The sequence below is a fragment of the Mugil cephalus genome, chromosome 8 (assembly GCF_022458985.1).
Source record: "Mugil cephalus isolate CIBA_MC_2020 chromosome 8, CIBA_Mcephalus_1.1, whole genome shotgun sequence".
NCBI lineage: Eukaryota > Metazoa > Chordata > Actinopteri > Mugiliformes > Mugilidae > Mugil > Mugil cephalus.
In genome coordinates, this window is record NC_061777.1 from 20,370,603 (window position 1) to 20,388,494 (window position 17,892).

At 45.3% G+C, this 17,892-nt stretch overlaps 2 protein-coding genes across 11 annotated transcripts in view; both read right to left on the reverse strand.

The window, feature by feature from the left end:
- Positions 1 to 2,725: 2,725 nt before the first annotated feature.
- Positions 2,726 to 6,326, reverse strand: tbx16 (T-box transcription factor 16). The gene is made up of 9 exons (XM_047592415.1): positions 5,729 to 6,326; positions 5,374 to 5,530; positions 5,177 to 5,279; positions 4,639 to 4,803; positions 4,338 to 4,484; positions 4,181 to 4,251; positions 3,981 to 4,069; positions 3,681 to 3,894; positions 2,726 to 3,595 (listed from the first exon to the last, which is right to left on the reverse strand). Exons 1-9 carry the CDS (start codon positions 5,742 to 5,744, stop codon positions 3,160 to 3,162), a joined length of 1,398 nt encoding a protein of 465 aa, XP_047448371.1. The 5' UTR covers positions 5,745 to 6,326; the 3' UTR covers positions 2,726 to 3,159.
- Positions 6,327 to 9,954: 3,628 nt separating this feature from the next.
- Positions 9,955 to 17,892, reverse strand: part of cabin1 (calcineurin binding protein 1) — a 35,216-nt gene continuing 27,278 nt past the window's right edge. For 9 of the 10 annotated variants that reach the window (XM_047591321.1, XM_047591318.1, XM_047591317.1 and 6 more), the window contains 4 exons: positions 15,313 to 15,574; positions 12,028 to 12,186; positions 11,710 to 11,912; positions 9,955 to 11,595 (listed from right to left, as the gene is read on the reverse strand). In XM_047591321.1, the coding sequence (XP_047447277.1) occupies positions 11,452 to 11,595; positions 11,710 to 11,912; positions 12,028 to 12,186; positions 15,313 to 15,574 (768 nt within the window). In that variant the 3' untranslated portion in view covers positions 9,955 to 11,451. Of the gene's footprint in view, positions 11,596 to 11,709; positions 11,913 to 12,006; positions 12,187 to 15,312; positions 15,575 to 17,892 lie in introns of those variants that run through there. The other variant, XM_047591323.1, reaches the window with a different exon arrangement.

The window sequence follows — 17,892 nt, forward strand, 5'->3', positions numbered from 1 at the left end:
TAAATAGGCATGTCATATCAAACTAGAAAAGTTAATAAACATAAATAAACAAGTGCATTGACTCTTTGCTAAGAAGACAAAGTGTCTCCTTATGAAGACAACAGGTCTAAACGAAGCAGAATAAGCTGCCATGAATCTAAAACATATGCGGACATAAAAAACGTCCCCATATGAGGACACCGGGTCTTAGAAGGTTACAGTAAAAAAATTACATGGTATTTTACCATTATATTTTTTATAAATCTATTAATTTAAAAAATCCCATTCCGTCTGTGATGCCCAAATTATTTCCTTGGAAATAGCTGTTATACTCAGAGAGTTTAATTTACATAGATATGTAGTTTTTCTATGAGGAAGAAATAGAATTGAACATAAGCAAAAAAACGAAATGTTTCTATTGGAATCTGAAGTCGGGCTTTGACAAAAGACGTCAGTACGGACCTGACTGTATTTATTTGGCTGCTACCCTTTTGTTAATTTTCATAATTGTAATATGAAATCTCATTTGTTTGTCTCCTTTGCTGTAACTCTTGACCGTGATGGTTCCTGGCTTTTATTCCACCCAGTCTCCACTAGTTCCTCTCCATTTGGCCCTGGACTCCATCAGCTTTATGAAGGCTGACTGCTGCTTTCCTCTCCGTGGCTGTTTCATCTACATCTGTTACCCCCCGCCAGCTCTAAGTAAGTGAGTGCCCCCCTCCTCCCCTTTCACACTGTTGTGCCAGCCCCCAGCAAGTTGTCTGGTAGTATCTGCTGACACCAGCGCTGGGCATCCAGGATCAACAATCTGTCACAGCCTCTTTATTCCGAAGCTGTAGTACCACCTGGGGGATACTTAAGACATATGTCATGCACTTAACCACACCAGCGGCCTTTACAAACATCTGAGTGCAGGTCGATCTGGTGCTCTTTGCTAGACCGTTATCAAAGCAATCAAAGGGACATTGATGTGGCGCTATGCAGATTGGAGCTGAGGATGTGTGAGTCGAGGGAATTTTACTAAGTGCCCGCTTTTATGCTTGCTTCTCCTGCTGTGCATGAGTGGAGGAGGTCAATGGAAGTCGATAGAGACAAAGAGAGTGACCCGTGGATGGGGATCTGGAGTCTGAAACGTTGCTTTTCATTGGGTCACAAACAATATTCCTCCTGGAGCACTGAGCTCTCAGTGACCAAGAGGCTCAAGATGTCTTTCTCTTTGAATTGCACCACCGTGATGTTAAGGCCCACATGTTTGGCACGTTATCCTCTTGAGTGTTTTACCCACTATTAAATAGCACACTTGGCAAATACTTCCTATATGCTGCATTATTTTCATGTCTCTTTAGACAACCTTTTACAAATTTTGTCTGATATTAATTCATCCACGTTTGAACTCCCTTTAACGTAATAACATTGGCAAAGGTTTTACATTTTTACTTTCTTCGTGCAGTTACGGTTTTCCAATCAAACATTCACGCACTCTTTCATTATATGCAGCCATTACATTATGACAATACACTGCAAAGAAACCACAGAAGAATATGTCACATGTGCACCAACAACAGTTGACATATCATTATTATTTATGAATATTTATGAACGCAATCATGTTCTTCATCTTTTGTGTACCATTATTGGCACTGAAATTAAAACGGGATAATATTCCGATGTGCTTTAAGTGCATCTGTAACTCCGGGTTAACTGTGTATAAAGATCCCAAACCACGCACATGTTGAAATCAGTTTAATGCCTTAACTGAGGTGTTATTTCCCCAGTCCCGAGCAGTACAAGTTATTTTTATTGAGTTTAATCAAAAGGCTGGCTTATAGTCTTAACATATGTCTGAATTTGAAGTTCATTAAAGTGATCTGCTCACACAGCAGTGCAGATTTCTGTAAAGTTCAGCCTTTGCTTTCCCTCATTAAAACGACTAAATCAGCTGTGAGCAACGTGGGGAAGTCAGAGGTTGGTTCAGCAAGGCTCCAAGATAATGAATTGGCCTGAATAAAATCCACACTGCAGTCCTGAAGGGTGCCCCCCACCCCGCCCTCCTTCCTTCCCCCACCCCACCCCACCCTTGGATTTTACAACAGTCATTAGCGGCTCATATCCACTCAGTGTGGAGGTGATGGGCCCAGTCTGTGTTTTTCAGTGGTGAAAAAGAAGCCAACAGCCCCCATTTTCATGCTTTGTAAGGCTCATTGACATGGAGAACAAGGGCCAGTGGGTAAACCCCAGCAGGTGAGCCCGAGTCACAGTAATGCAGTGTCTTTAATGCATGCTGGGCTTGTCGAATGCTACAGAGTTCTCCTCATTAGATCAACAAAGAGGAAATGTAAACAAACACCACCAAAGGGTGTGTTGCTTATCAGGACTGACAAGGTACAAATCATGCAGATGTGCACCGGCTCACAAGAGACACTTTTACAAAAAAAATGAAGACCAGGGTCACAGACGAACTATTTAATACTTTGGCGATGATGTACGTAGAATTTACAAGGTCACCACACTGTAAAAAGACAGAGGGGGATCAGAGATTGTGCAACTTTTGTACTGAATAACAGGGAACAATCTGCAAATAAAACACATATATGTTATATGTGTGTGTATTCTGGGCTGTATTTCACTCCTACCTGGTCTGCTGTGATTGTAGGCTTCTATTTATTTTGTATTGTAAGTATGCTCTTCAGTCACCAAATCTAAATGCTAATCTGATAAAAGAAAAGGTGTTCACAACAGAACATCATATCATTTTAGGTTTTTATTTGGGGTTCACATCACAGTTGAAAGACAGAAATAAATTGCACACTTAACGTTTAATCGATCCTTCTTTTCTTTTTACAAAAATAATATTTACACGAGGAGATGAGATGACATTTCAAATAAATAGACAATAAGAACAATCAGCATGGCATAGCACACTTTCATTTCAATCGGCGCATCTGGATTCTGAATCCCACCAGTCTAAACAGAAGGCAGCTGCACGCGGCTCCTCACACTTCTCTTGCTCCGTTCGGTTTCTCATACTCGCCGCAGGCCTCCGGCCCTCGGCCTAGTTTGGACATGCATTCTCGTAGCTGTGAGCGCCGGGTCAGCGCTCCTGCAACGTGGCGCAGCAGCAGCGGCTGCGGCGGCAGCATCTGCAAAGTCACCCTTAGCCTGTTAACACCGAAGGCCTCCTCACCAGCAGGAATAGGAGAACAGCGGGTACTGGCTCCACTCGGCCACGTTGCCATGGTGATAGCCGTGGTGCACAGCTTGCGTGGTGTAGTCAGCGGCCAGGTGGTGAGGAGGAGGAGGATACTGGGCAGGCCCGGGCCCACTCCACTGGCCCAGGGGCTGCTCCGCGCTGTAGGGGCTGTAGATGTGATGACCGATCACCCCCGGCTTCCCGGCCTGGGCCATGGTCATGTTGAGCACCCCAGTGTAGTCCTGGGGGCCGGCCAGGTGCTGGGGCCCGCAATGCGAGGAGCTGCTGTCGAGTGTGCGCGTCTTTGAGGAGTCATGATCGGGAACCGTGGCGACGTCAGGGACCCTAGACTCGAAGCTGCTGCGTCCGCTGTTGCTGCTGCCGACGCTGGAGGAGGGCGATGGAGACTTTCCGTACTCGTGGACCCTGCGGAGTAAAAGGAGGCGTCAGGGAGCGGCTTTTCAAAAGCTAACCTATTACTATTCACCGCGTTAACGTCATCTGTATTCACCTGTACGGCTGGTAGGAAGCTGGGGCTGGAACAAGCTGCTCCGTGTTGTACATGTCTCTTGTGTCTGTCCCAGCAGGAGAGTCGGTTCTCACACCGTGCTCCCTCTCAGCGGCCCAGGGGGAGTAACGCTCCTCTTTTACCACGTCCTCGTCCTTTCTTTTGGGCAGGTCTCCGTCCTCTCCTTCATAACCATCGTACGACGACTGGCAGAAATCTGCAAAGATGCAAATCGTCAGATGAGAATACAGGAAAACAAAGGAAAGAAAGTCATCAGCAGGAGGAGGAGTCTCAAATCAGTACCTGGTGGACTGTCCTCTTCAGAGTCTCTGTTCAAAATGTCAGACATCTTGGCTCTCTTGTCGTGGTACGCAGGGTTCTTGCTCGGGCGCCTGCGGAAGAACATCGGGTTCATTAAATCTGAACTGTATTTGAATATGAAAGCAACTAAACAGGAGTCCTTGCATCAATCCGAACCTGAACGCGACAAGTGTGAAACTCACTTTCTTTTATTTGTGCCCTCATCACGGAAACCCTTTGCAAATGGGTTGTGGTCAATCTTCAGTTTTGTAATCTGCAGGGGAAAGGGCGCACGTTAGTCGCTTACAAACAGTTCTGCGATTTCGAGGTGTTGATCATTATTTGTAAATTTAAGCTGACCTTGGTGTTCTGGTAGGCGGTGACGGCGGTGAAGGAAGTCTCGGGGAAGGTGAAGGTCTGGAAAACGCTCCAGCGGACACTGAACAGGTCGTCTGCCTGGACGACGTGGAAGCGCGGGTGGTAACGATGCATGGAGTGCAAAATGATCTGCAGAGGGGTAAAGGGATGATGAATTATAGGTTTCAGAGAGTCTACCCTGTACTTAAAACAAGCACAGTTGACATAATATATATGTAATATGAAAGATTTATTTATTTATTTTTTTTTAAACAAACTCTCCATTTGAAGTGCTCATACTTACATGGCCGTGCTGGTCGAGCGTGTTGTTGGTGAGTTTGAGCTTGAGAAAGGAGACAGACTGCTTCATCCAGTGGCTCCCCGGGGCTGGAGAGTCTGGGTGGAGATAGGTCCTGCAGGGAGGCTGAGGCTCCGCTTTTCCTGCCACCTCCCATTTCTCTTTATTCCACTGTAGGAAGGAGACTGATAGTTAGTCACTCTGTCTCAGATTGAAAAGGCGATTCACAGACGAATCTTCATCTTGTCCCCTTCCCACGATAGAGGGGAGTGAGGTGGCTGGCCGGTACCACCCACAGAGATGGGGGGTAGTACAGTGGGCTCCCAGCAGGGGATAGAAAAACAGGAAGAGATAGCGCCCTTTCATGTACAATGTCAGGAGAGAGGGGGGGGTGATTAACAGGGGGTGTCCTGTTTGGGGACACTGGCAATCACTGAGGGATATCTACAAGTGTTTTTCTTTAAGGTAAAACCAATTTTTCAGTGAAGGATAGATAGCTCATGTTGTTTTCTATGTGGACAAAAATAAAACATCTGGCTCGTACCTTATATCTGAAACCATCCTCAGGGACCATGTCAACCAGTAGGATGTACTTGGCACATGGGAAAAGGCCGGACATGTTCACTTTGCAATGTGGAAACATCCTCCTGGAAAACATAGATAGGAACACATGAATGCAGAAGGCAGCACAAGGCAGCGGTGTACTTTACAGAAAGAAAAAAAAAACAACTGTCTCCTTACCTCCCCGGTTTAGTGATGATCATTTCTGTTCCTATCTCATGGAAGGTCTTCCAGAGTTCAGGGTCCTCCAGAGTCATCCTGATGTTGCCCTGGAGGTAGGCATCAGGGCCGGCAGCCATGGAGGAGGGAGGAGGGCCACTGAAGTTGGACTTCAAGTCTGGCAGAAAACAAGATTCATTACAACCACACTTCACTGAATCAGATAGAAATCAAGACGAGGGCAGGTGAGCTGATGAAGGACAGATGAAAAAGAAGTTTTGTTTTTTTTAAAAAAAAAGGATTTTTTTTTGTTGAAACAGCCACAAATTAGTTGAGAGCCCAATTTTACAACAGCTGAAAGTCAGTTTGTACTCACCTCTGATGGACTGCATCCTTTAGCTTCAGTAGTAATCACAGGAAAAATGTTAAAGCGTCTTTGCATGAAAGGCCGATATGCAATCCCCAATAATAAGTTTCCCCAATATCCAAACTGCGTCTTCAGCTCTGCTCTCAATCCTCTGTCTTTTGCCTCATGTGTAAAGGAACAATCCAAGAAGCCCGGGAGGTGAAAAAAAATAATAAAAAAGTAAAGGTAAGAAAGAAAGTCAGTGGGTCTTGTTGCAGCAGAAATTTTAGAGATGCTGAGTCCTGCTGGAAGGAGTGACCATGAGTTTTAAGGGGAGCCGTGGAGAGGGTGGGGCCACGAGGGCCATTCCCAGGCTTTGAAGTGACACAATGATGAGCCGGAGTCCCGCTGTGATTGGAGGGTGCTGGAAATCAAAGAGACTTAACAGAGCCTTGATACCGTCCCCACAGGAAGGGGGACGGAGGAAATGCATCTTTATTAACTGCTAAGAGACTTTAAAAACAAATATGGACGGACTTCCCTGCGGCGGATCAGATCTCACGGCCGCACCAGAATCTGTGTAAATATCATTCACACGCACACAACCACACACGAGGATGCCATTTAGTGTGTTTGTGCAATGTGGTAAATGCACAGGATAATTCATTTGACACATCTGAGGGAAATGTGGTGGAAAGTACATTGGAGTGGGATAGCCCACTGGGGTCAGTGTGTGTGTAGCCTTACAGTATATATATAGCTCTAGCAGAGGTATTTTCACTAAGCTGCATCAGTAGATGTTGTCATACCTAGTGTAGGAAGTATAAATCTAATATATTGATCTAGAAGTGCATAAAATAATTATTAACTGTGTATCTTCATATGATCACCTGAAAATAATTTCTCCCTTCTCTATCTTCTTCCATCAGAGAAATTACACAGTGGGTGGGAAACTCTGTGTAAACCCATAATGGTGTAATGATAACAGGCACTCTTTCTGCAGGTAACTTCTACCTGGGGGCATCCTCTGGAGCCAGCCAGGACTTCAGGGAAGTGGTGGTGGTGGTGGTGGAGGTGGAGGAGGGGGTTGTGTATTGGGGTGTCTAGACAGCCCCACGCTCTGATAGATAATCTCATTAGGCCGGTTTCCCTTGAAGCAGCTAGTTTCTTCATGTGGAGAAAGCCCCGCGTATGGGCCGGCAATTAGCATCCAGTTAGCACCACAAGCCCAAGTCAGCCCTGAATGGGACAAGAGGGGTCGAGAATAAAGACCTGCCACAACAACCTGGTCGTCCTCCCTGCATCCACATCCAGGCAAAATCCATGGGTGTCACCATTCATGGGCCTCCTGAATGCTAAACACCGCGGGTATTAGCATAGAGGGGTGGATTTGAAAACTAAATAAATAAATAAAATCTAACCGCAGGCCCCCTTCTCCTTTGCTCTGGCATAAAAATTAGAATTGAAGTGATTTTCACATCTCATTCAAGCTCTTTTCTAGCATAGACACACCACTTCCACTTTTCTAATTGTATTCCTGTGCTGCATACAATGCCTTCTGTAGGGCCCGGCTCTTTTACACCTATGCATAAAGAAATCTTTTGTTTTTGTGTAACTGTATGGATAAAGGGTTAGAAACCAAAGCACAGAAAAAATGGTCTCACGTGTTTCTGTAGGCAGCATGCGGACTTTGTAAAAAAAATCAGCAATAAACGCGAAGAGGGGGCGAGAGAGTTCTTCCCCGTGAAAATATTGACGAGCTCGTTGGGCGCGGGGTCGATGTGGAATAAAAAGCTTGTAATGATGCACTTAAAAGTTGTGATCTCTGTCCGAGCACTCGCCCCCCTCCCCCCCACCCCCTCCCGCTGCGTGGAACTTGTTGGCACAACATTGGCCTTGAGGAAGAGCGCCTTGTTTTTCATCCTCCTTATGGGAAACCAAGTGTCGTCGGGGAGTTATTAATCGCGGGTTCAGCGTCGCTCTCCTCACTTGGCGCCAAGGCGGCTCCCCCTGGACCTATGCGTCGATCCCCTTGAACTGCTGCTGCCGGGGGGGCGCGGAGGTCACGGAGCTTTCTGGGTGTTTGTGGGCAAAATGTCACGAGAAATTAAGAGATAAATTCCCCTGCGGATCGCCTCAGCTCCAGTGGCGGAGAGCGCGTCGTTGTCTGAGCAGAGGTGTACGTTTCAGCAGCAGCGGCGTCGATCCCATTACTCAGCGGCCCTGGAGGTGGCAGGTGTGACCGCCGAAGGCCTCGGTGCGCGGCCAAGGCGCTTAAGCCAGGGGCAGAGAGGGCTGGAAGTTGGGAGGAATGTGCGCAGAAGGCTGAAAAGGGGGATTTTATTTAAAGCCCAGATTTTAAGGATGAACGTATTCATTAGCGAACGCTCACAGCTGAAAGCCTCGCCTTACCACACGAGCGAGCAGAGACTTCTTAAGTTATGCTAAACAGCCTCCTGTTCACACTGAATCCCCCATATCTCATGTCTGATTCCACTAGTGGCCTCCCTCCCTGCGTCTACTCCCAAATCACCTTCGGCAGTGATGTTCCACCTCCCAGGTGTCAGTCTTTGGCCATTTGCTTTAACTGCACAGATCCCCTTGTGCTCAACAGTTAACAGCTGCCAATATACAGCCAGGGCCCGGGGATCAGACGGCTCTCCAGCAGCCCAATAAAGAGCCCCCGGAGTGGACTGACGAGAAATCTCACACCTTTCGCTCACATTAGCCATGCAGCATGCCCTTTTGATGCTTAATTGGCCACTTTGAGGGGTTTGCAGAGACAGCAGCCTCATGGCTGGGAGCGACATGATGTTGCAAGAGGCTGAACAACATCACATGGCTGGTGAACTGCTTTTACCTGACAACAGGTTGGTTTTTACTTTACTATACAGGCTGAGAGGCTAATCACTAACTAATAACACTAATAATGTGGAAGTAACAACACGAGAACGTGCAGTGTATCATCTCAACGAGAGCACGAATGCGTTTGATTTTATTATTAGGGCGAACTTCTTTTCATTATTCTTTTTAATAATTGAGGCTGTCAAAAACAAAACTCAATGGTGGAGAAAAAGTAAATTAATTATATTATATATATTAAATTAATTAATTAAAATCCTCCTTTGACATGTCTGTCCTAAATCTAGAGTGACCAGAGGGATCTCATCTGCACAAGCTGCGGGCCGGGTGAGCTCACATTTGGTCGACCACATAAGAAAACAAACCTCAGATCTAGCTTGCCTGACAAAGGGGGGAAATGACAACTTCACAGCACTTCATAAGAAACTCCTGGAAGTTGCTAATGAAGACTAATGACTTCCCTCGTGTCGGAGACTTCACACCAGAGTGTACAAGCCCTTTGACCACAGAGTGAGCGTGGTCAGCGGGGTGGTCTTAGGGAACTCCACCGCTCCTTAGGAAACACCGGAAGAAGAGAGTTCCATCTTTTAGATTTCAATGTTCAGTCTGGAGGATGGAGGCGGAAAGGGGGGGTCTCAGGGTTTGGGGGTTTTGCTCTTGGTAAATTAAACCGATCCTGCGACAACTCATTTAGTTTCAGATGTAATAAAATGTTATTTAGCTGTTTTTAAACAGCCAACATGAAATGAAGATATAACAAAGACCGTGGAAACTGCAGCGGGTTTTAATGGGCAACCTCCTTCTGAATATCATCTTTGCAGAATGAACTGAACTAAATACTTACTCACGCATCTTAACTGGATGCTCTTATAGTGAAGGACAGTTATCTTGGCTCAGCTGTGTTGTTTTTGAGTCTTTGTAACGTTTCCACGCTGCCCTCTTGGACAGTTTTTACAATTTCCAGTTTAAACAAAGGACAATATAATGCACATAATGTGATGTATAATGTTCTGTATGTTCTCATATATTACAGGAGTCTCACTAAAGTGGTCATGTGACATTCGTAGTGGGGGCTTTTGCATCCTGTGGGTCGGACTTGTTCCAACACATCCCACAGATACTTGATCATTTTGGGATATGGGTCAACATTATTCACTGTATCACTGGTTTTAATGTTTTGGCTCATCATGCATCTGTGTATGTTGGTATGTTGGTGTTGGTGTGTGTGTGGTGCAGGAAACTTCTGCAGTGTACAGTTAATAGTTGAGAATGAACCGTTGCTACAGCAGACACATGGATTTATGAAACCAGCCTCTCGGGGACCTCAACGTCTTTCTCTCCAACCCCAGGAGGCACCAACTCCCTTATGTAAAGCAAGTAGGACACACGACAAATGTGTTTCTCAAATATATTTTTGGTTTGACATCTATAATGCGTTCAGTCCAGACATAAGAGAACAGTTACACTCCAGCGGCCTGTGCCAGTAGGGGCCAGGCCGAGCTACAACTTTTAACCCGGTCACCTCTTTAGCCGTGGTACATTCCCAGAAGCTCAGCAGAACAATAGAAAACTATTTTACAGGGGAAAAAAATATCGAGGGTGACTGTTTACAAGTATTCATTTGTGTCCTTTTTAAAAATGATTCTCAAACAGCTTTCAGAAATAATAATCAGTAAATATCTTTTCTTTTTGTAGAAAACAATCTGTAAAAAACATTCTGTTGTCTTCCACTGAGTTTAGCTAGAATTTTGACAAATTTACCAAAATGGTTTCATTGGAAAGGCATCGGTTTTTTACAAAGTCTTCCTCGGCATGCGCCACTGAAATCAGAAAAGGTCACGGAAGCGCCCCGTCGGACCAGAGTCGATGCTTTAGTTGACGGGAACCGAAGCGACTCCGTCCTAAATGTTTGCGCTCTCACACATGCACACATTTCTCTCTCCGGCTCATTAAAGCCAAACGTATTGGAAAGATATTTGGATCGTGACATGTACAAAAGTTAATTCCTTACAACTGAAAACCGCTTTCAGATCAGTGCTGGTGACAGAACGTCTCCCTGGTAAGAACTGTTCCTTTTAGCTACAAGTGCACACAAAGGAAATATATATATATATGTATAAGACAAAATCTTACAAGAAATACAGTGAGTACAAAAATAGCACAAAGGTAAGTGCAAACTGAAAAACATCCCAAATGTTAAGTGTAAACATTTTCAATCTGCTACAGGTCATGAGACGAACCTCGAGTGCAGCCGATTGTCCTTATTTCACCTTTGTGTTCATTGAAATATATCATGTACCAATGCTAAGTGTCTTGGAGGTGGACGTCTCATGCCAGAGTAAACTCTCAACGTGGAGGACGGCGGGTGCCACTCGGACGGGAGGCACCTCAGTTTGGCTGAGTTCTTAAGACGAGCATTTAGCTGCAGCTTGGAGATACAGTTAGCACACGACGTATAAAAGATGCATAAACACGGGACTGGCTGGCTTTAAAGGCTGAGAGTCTTTTTTTTTTGTTGTTGTTTTTTTGCCACATCCAGTGTACGTCTGGACGCAGGAGAGCTCAAGCTGATGAGTGATATGCATAAATGGCACATTACGGACATGCTGTGAGACGAAAGCCATCATCGTCTGTCACACACACCATCGCCGCCGACAACCAGAGCGACACTGTGACACGACAGCCGGTGAGAATACTGCATTGTTTTCGATTTGAGAGAGCTTTTTTTTTTTTTTTTTTGTAATGCACTAGCATCAACAGACAGCTGCAGTGGCGAGAACCATTCCTTCTTTTTTTTTTTTTTTTTTTTAAAAACACGGGGGGCACATGGTTTGTCAGGCCGGGATGTGACAAGAGTTCAGTTTGAGCGTGCACACGAGGCCTTCGGAGGCTCAGATGTCCATGTAATCGTCCTCCTCGTCAGACTCGCTCTCCAGAGACGACTCCTGGCTGGACGTCTCCTGCACCTCCAGCGCCGGCTGGCTCAGGGTGTCCTTCTTTACTGTGGCTGCAGACTGGGAGGACAGGATGACGTTCTGTATGGGGAGCAGACAGCAGGGGTCACTGTTGAGCGTTGGACTAGACGGGCTGCTGGTACAGAGAGCCGCATGAATACTTCTGGTGTAAATATTCAGAGGGCGAGTGCATACCTTAAGTCTTTGTTTGGTTTCCTCTGAGATGCTGCCTTTGGGGGAGAGGAGCGTGGGCGTGGGAGGCGTTACTGTGATTTCTGGTGGGAACTTGGTGACGGTGGAAGGGATAAAAAGCTTTGGCATGTTGGGTGGGACGCGGGAGCGGATTCGGTTGGGGTCTGGAAGCTTTGACTGCTCACTGCTGGCGTACTGCTGCTGGTCTGAAAGAGAAAAACAAAGCCATACGAAGTCACTAACTTTAGCACATTTGGTTTTGAATTCTCATCCTTCTGTTTACGATATCTTCTGTCACACCTTTCATTCAGAGGTTCTGACCTGGGCAAGGTTGTGTGGTGCTACATGTGGCAGTTTCCTCCTGGAACCAGCCGGCTGCCAACTCCTGCCCCTGCGACACGGTGGCCAGTTTCATCTGCTGACAGAGGTGGGACTCCTGCTGCCTGTACAAAAGTCCCTCTGAAGGCTCCTCCCGCTCCTCTGTGGCCAAAAAATAAATTAAAAAGCCTAATTTCAGAACCGTACTTCATTCCATGTCATAACAATGGCGATACAGTTCTTTACAATCAACAGAGCTCACAATTTAACACAATTTTCTGGCCAACAATAGTCAACAACGGACCTCCTTAGAGAAATTAGGTCATTTCACAAATAGTTTTTTAAATACTGGTGACTACTGACGGGCTACAATTCCTCAGTTTTCAGACAATTTGCCGTTTGAGTTTCAAGCCTCGTGACAATTGCAGCGAGTGCACCAGAACCAACGGCACAAATCCTCCCTGCAGTTCGCACAGACACAGATATGAAAACAAAAATGATATAAAACTCTTTCAGACTTCTCTCAAAATGTTGCCTAGGAAACCATTACATAATACACAGTGGTGCGGCGTTGCTTTATACTAACCCGTGTGAGTTCATGTTTATGTAAGTGTACGTGTGTACTTTAAAGGTCGTCCAACTTTAGAAAACTGTAACGGAGACGCATAAATTGATCACACAAAGCTAATGGTTCTAAACACGTTTCCTCAGCTGGATTCTTTGATGTGATCAATGTGTAACAGTCGAGATGCGATGGCTCGTTTCTCCTTTTTGTTGACGTGAAGCTGCAGGATCTCAAGGATTTCATTACCTTCGGTAAGTGCAGCTGAGTTCCTGAGTAGATGTAACGGGGGACGAGATGGAGCTGCGTACAGTTTGTTGAGAAGCAGCATTGTCGGTTCCAAATTAGGGACAAAACAAGATGAATACTACCACGACACAGACACATTATTAATTAAGATGTTCACTCAGCTTTGGGGCAGTTTTCCCTCATGAATACAGTGTCTCTATCAGTCCAACTACTAGGGACAGAATATCAACCAAAAGACACACAAAGCTAAACAGAGGTTCTTAATGGATTTGCATTTGGTGGAGTAAAACAAGTATTTCATCTCCTACCATTACTTCTAGCCACTCCAACCTCTCCACCATCATGAACAAGACCAGCAAAGAGCTAAACGTGAAGGAGACAACTATTGGTTATAATCCATTTCTTCCATTTTCGCAAAATTGCACCATCCATCACTCTCGGTCAGGAGCCCCGCGCAAGGTCTCACCGCCTGGGTCAAGGTTGAGCAAGAGACAGACGATGGATCGTCCGAGTGCTACACTGGCGAAGCTTGTTAATGATCTCAGGCAGCTGGGACCACGATGATCAACGTAACACATGGTACAGAAATGGATTGAAATCCTGCAAGGTCCAACTGCTCAAGAAGCCACGTACACAGGCCCGTCTAAAGTTAGCCAATGAACAACCGTGGCGTGCTCAGATGAGACCAAAATTAAGCTCTTTGGCATCAACTCGCTGTGTTTGGAGGAAGAGAAATGCTCCCAATGACCCCCATCAGGTGGGAACATTATGTTTTAGGACTGTTTCTCTGCTAAAGGTACAGGACGACTTTACTGCCCTGAGTGGCCGCTGAACGTCACCAAATCTTGGATGACAACCTCCTTCCCTCAGCCAGAACCCTGTTGATGGGTCTTCAAGCATTGACAATGACCCAAAACATACAAGGCAAGGCAACAAAAGAGTGTCTCAAAAAGAAGCACATTAAGGTTCATGGAGCAGCCTGGCCAGTCTCTAGACTTTAATCCTTCAGGAAATCTGCTGGGGGAGACGATACCTCAAGTTGCCAAGCGACAGCCTCAAAACCTTAATGATTTAGAGAGGTTCTGTAAAGATGGACCAAAATCCCTCCTGAGATGGGTGCAAACCTGGTGAATAACTACACCTCTTACTTACATGCCATCAAGGGTTTCTCCACCAAGCACTGAGTCATGTTTTATTTGGGGATCAGACATTTATATCACTTGTTCAAATATAACTCCATTAACAACCTTTATGTGTTTTTTCTTCTGGATTTTTTTTTTTGATGATGTGCTGTCTCTCACAGTTAAAATAAACCTACCAACGGTTATTTCTTTGTAAGTGAGCGAACTTACAAAACAAAACAAAAAAATGGGATCAAGTAAATATTTCTCCCACTGTGTTTTGATAAAACGTCAGAATGAAAGTGAACAAAGCAACACATCACAAAAAAATGAGTTACTTTAATATCATAAAAAAGTTATATTTGCAGGAAGTATTAACATTCGAGTTGAAAAGCTGAAACCTTTACCAACATAAGCTGCAGCACTAGCATTCATGTACGCAGGGGAACATATTACTTAAAGAATGTGATTCCAGTTTTTAAAAAGTGCCCCAGGACCTAGGTGTGCTGCACATGTGTAGACATGTAAGACATGTAAGACATGTCCACACAGTAAGACATGTGAGACATGTGGGCTCATCTTGAAAAGGCCTGTTAAATAAAGTTTCTTGGTTAGAAGCTCAGCTTGATGCGGGCTGATTTTGAGCAATATGAAAGAGTAGTATAACATTTCAAATGGAACAGCCTCATCTGGTTAGTACACTGCAGCTAATATGAAAGAAAAAGACACGATCAAAAGTTAAAATGGTGGAAAAGCCAATAAGCCTTACTACCAATCTGACAGAAAAGATGCAACAGGCACCTCCACAAGGGTTGCCTCAAACAAAAACAACATTGCAAAAAAAACATGCATGTTGAGATTCAAGAACGAAATTTGACTTTGCCAACTCTGGGTGAAAAAACTGCATCATTAGATATTAAAGGGAAATGTTTTAATTTTTTGATGTCAAACCCCTACAGAAGTTTATGTAGACACAAAAAAAGAAAAAGAAAAAGAAAAAAAGAGTCACAATCTGGAGGACACTGATTTCTAAAGCATCTTGCTGAAGGACTGACAAAGCCCAAAAAACAAAATAAAACCAGGCCAGCTCTGTTGTTATGTAACAGATTTGTGGAAGGCCATCGGCGCCCCCTGCTGGCCACACGGAGTAATGTACATCAGGTGTTTAAAAAAAAAACCTGAGAAACGCAAAAACAGCTTTAAATTTCTAAACCTACTACAGCAACAGAGGTGGAAAAGTGTGTGTGTGTGTGTGTGTGTGTGTGTGTGTGTGTGTGTGTGTGTGTGTGTGTGTGTGACCAACACCTGTAAACAACCTTGCAGTGGTGAGATATAGGGTAAAAGAGTCCACAGTACCTGTGTGCGGTAGGAAGGCCATGGCTGCAGCGGAGTGGCTGGTTGCTCTCTGCCTCTGCTGTGGCTGATCGTGGAAGCCTGAGGTCTGAGGTCTGGACAGCTTGCTCAGGGGCTCGTACAACCCTTTGGCCTGGCCGTCCTGGGCGGACAGCGGGTGGCAGGTGGAGTGGCTGAGCAGGACAGGCGTCGGCAGGGAGGTGGGGAAGAAGATGTCTCTGTGATCCTTGGTGTACTTAGGTGTGGTTGGGGTGTCGCCTGCAGACTGGTGGAGACAGAAGAAGAGCGGTTGTCACGAGGAGCTGAAGCCGACCTTGAGGGTCCACGAGCGGCGCTAACCATCCCCTGCTCCGGCAGACTTCTCAGAGCAACGCATCCCTTCCCTTGAGACTGCTCTCAGTGCAGAAGAATGAGCCACAGTCGACAGCACTTCACTTTTCAAACAACGCACACGAGCAATACCAGTCTCTTTCACATGAGAAGTGATAGTATCCTTATCCTCTCTGTGGAGCTGTCCCTCAGGGATTCAGAGGCTTACTGTACTTGCATGCAGGACTGTGCGTTGGGTGCTGGTGAGGAGCCCAGCTCTACGCTACACTACATCCCTCTGAGCCACTTTCCTGGGTGTCCTTTTGAGGACCACTTATAAACACAAGAGCTGCACAAACAACCTGTGACAACAGCCGCCCTGCTCCCACAGTCGCTGTCATGGCAACGCAGAGGAGCACGGCTAAAAGAAATGAATACACCTTCTCTAGTTTTTCAATTTAAATGGATGAAAAGTTGCCGGAGAATTAGCCTTTTCCAAAGCACATGAAGCCGGACCAGTTCAAAAACGGGACCGTCCGTCTCATTTATATGAAGTGCAGCTGAATTTAACAAGCTGAAGAAACAACACGGTTTATATTCATGCGTTACTTATGCAGGCATGGTGAAAAGTAAACATGACTTGATGTGTTAAGAGGTTAATTTGACAATTATAGGTACTACAGTATTGTTAAGACTAGAAGACAGTGTTCGGGGTCACAGTGCGCACCGCCACGAGGACGCACTACTTTTTGTTAGCACGCGATAGTTTCACTGTGACATTTTTCTCATGACGTCCGCTGACAGTTCAAAGTCAAATGAATCACAGCTGCGTGTGATGAAGCTCCCTATGGGATTTACACAGCAGAGCACGGGCGAATCAAACAAACAGAGCGGCTTTCCAAACCCGGGACAGAAACAGATCCTTCAGCGTAGCACAGAGCCACACACAGCAGCTCCGAGCAACACACCAGCTCCAGAGCCAGCTCCGATGATTCATATCTCATGAATTAAACATCTCCAACCGAGACACCGACAAGTCCGCCGGACTGTACGCATTAGAAAATCACTGTACCTGAGAAAATTGCAGCACGCAGCCAGCGAGTACAGTAGGTTCCTCGAGTGCCGTGCGTAAAAACTGTCAGCCAAACAGAGGCCCACCCATGCGAACGGAACGACGGCTCCTCGCAATTATCGAGATTGAGCTTTAAATCAGATTAGAGCAGCTGTACATGTCGTGCACGGTTTCCAACGCAATTGAAAGACAGACAAAACATTTTAATTAAGCTGAGAGCAGATCATACTTGTCAATAATTGACAATTTTCTTTCAAGTCTGCTGAAACAGGATGAATTAATAAAGTCCTGCGCTGAGGATTTTTCGTCTTCATTACCTCCTATTGACAAGTGGAACATTAAACATAAGCTGCGGTTAGAGACAATTAGAGACTGAGCTTTTATGTTCATTTGTTACACATAACTTACTCCCAACGTGACTATATGACATATCTAACCACCGTGTGCAGGCCAGCTATCGTAAGTTACACCATGTATACTTCACAGTCATAGACATAAAGCTCACTCAAGTTAAATCATCAAAAAAGGTTAATGTCAGGATGAACAAACGATCATAATGAATTTAAAATAAGTACTCACTTTCAAAGGTGACAAACTGTTTCACTATAACAGGATTTTTACATCATATTTCAAAAATACTGCTTGTAGCTCTGAGCTACCCTCATCTCTACATCCACACAAATTAATGAAAAAGACCAAAAAGAACAAGGTCAACACCAAAAGAATCGTGCCAGAAATAAGACGGCGCAATCGCCAAACTGGGAAAACACATTTATTTTTCCCACAACTACCTCTCATGAGCATGAGGTTCAGGAAACATCACCGTGACAACAGGATGTGGGCAGAGAGACCCTTGATGACTGTGTGGGTAGGAGGAGGGATGAGAGGAAGGGGGAGACACCGACACAGAACGAGGCAGAGCGACTAGTGATTTGATGAGGAATATGAGTAAAGACATAATTATTTAATGTATTTATATCCTTCTTTCGGTCGCTTCGCCTTAAAAAACACAAACACGCCGTCTTCAAACGGCCAACACAAACACCGAAGCTGAGGTGGAGGAAAATTGACAAGTTTGGTAACTGCTGAGTGAGGCTGAAGGGACAACAGGGAGTATTCAGACCAGGCTTTGGGCTATATTTAGCCCTGGCAGGCTGGAACAGGATAGACTTGAAGTCTGGGAATGACCAAATTATTCATCA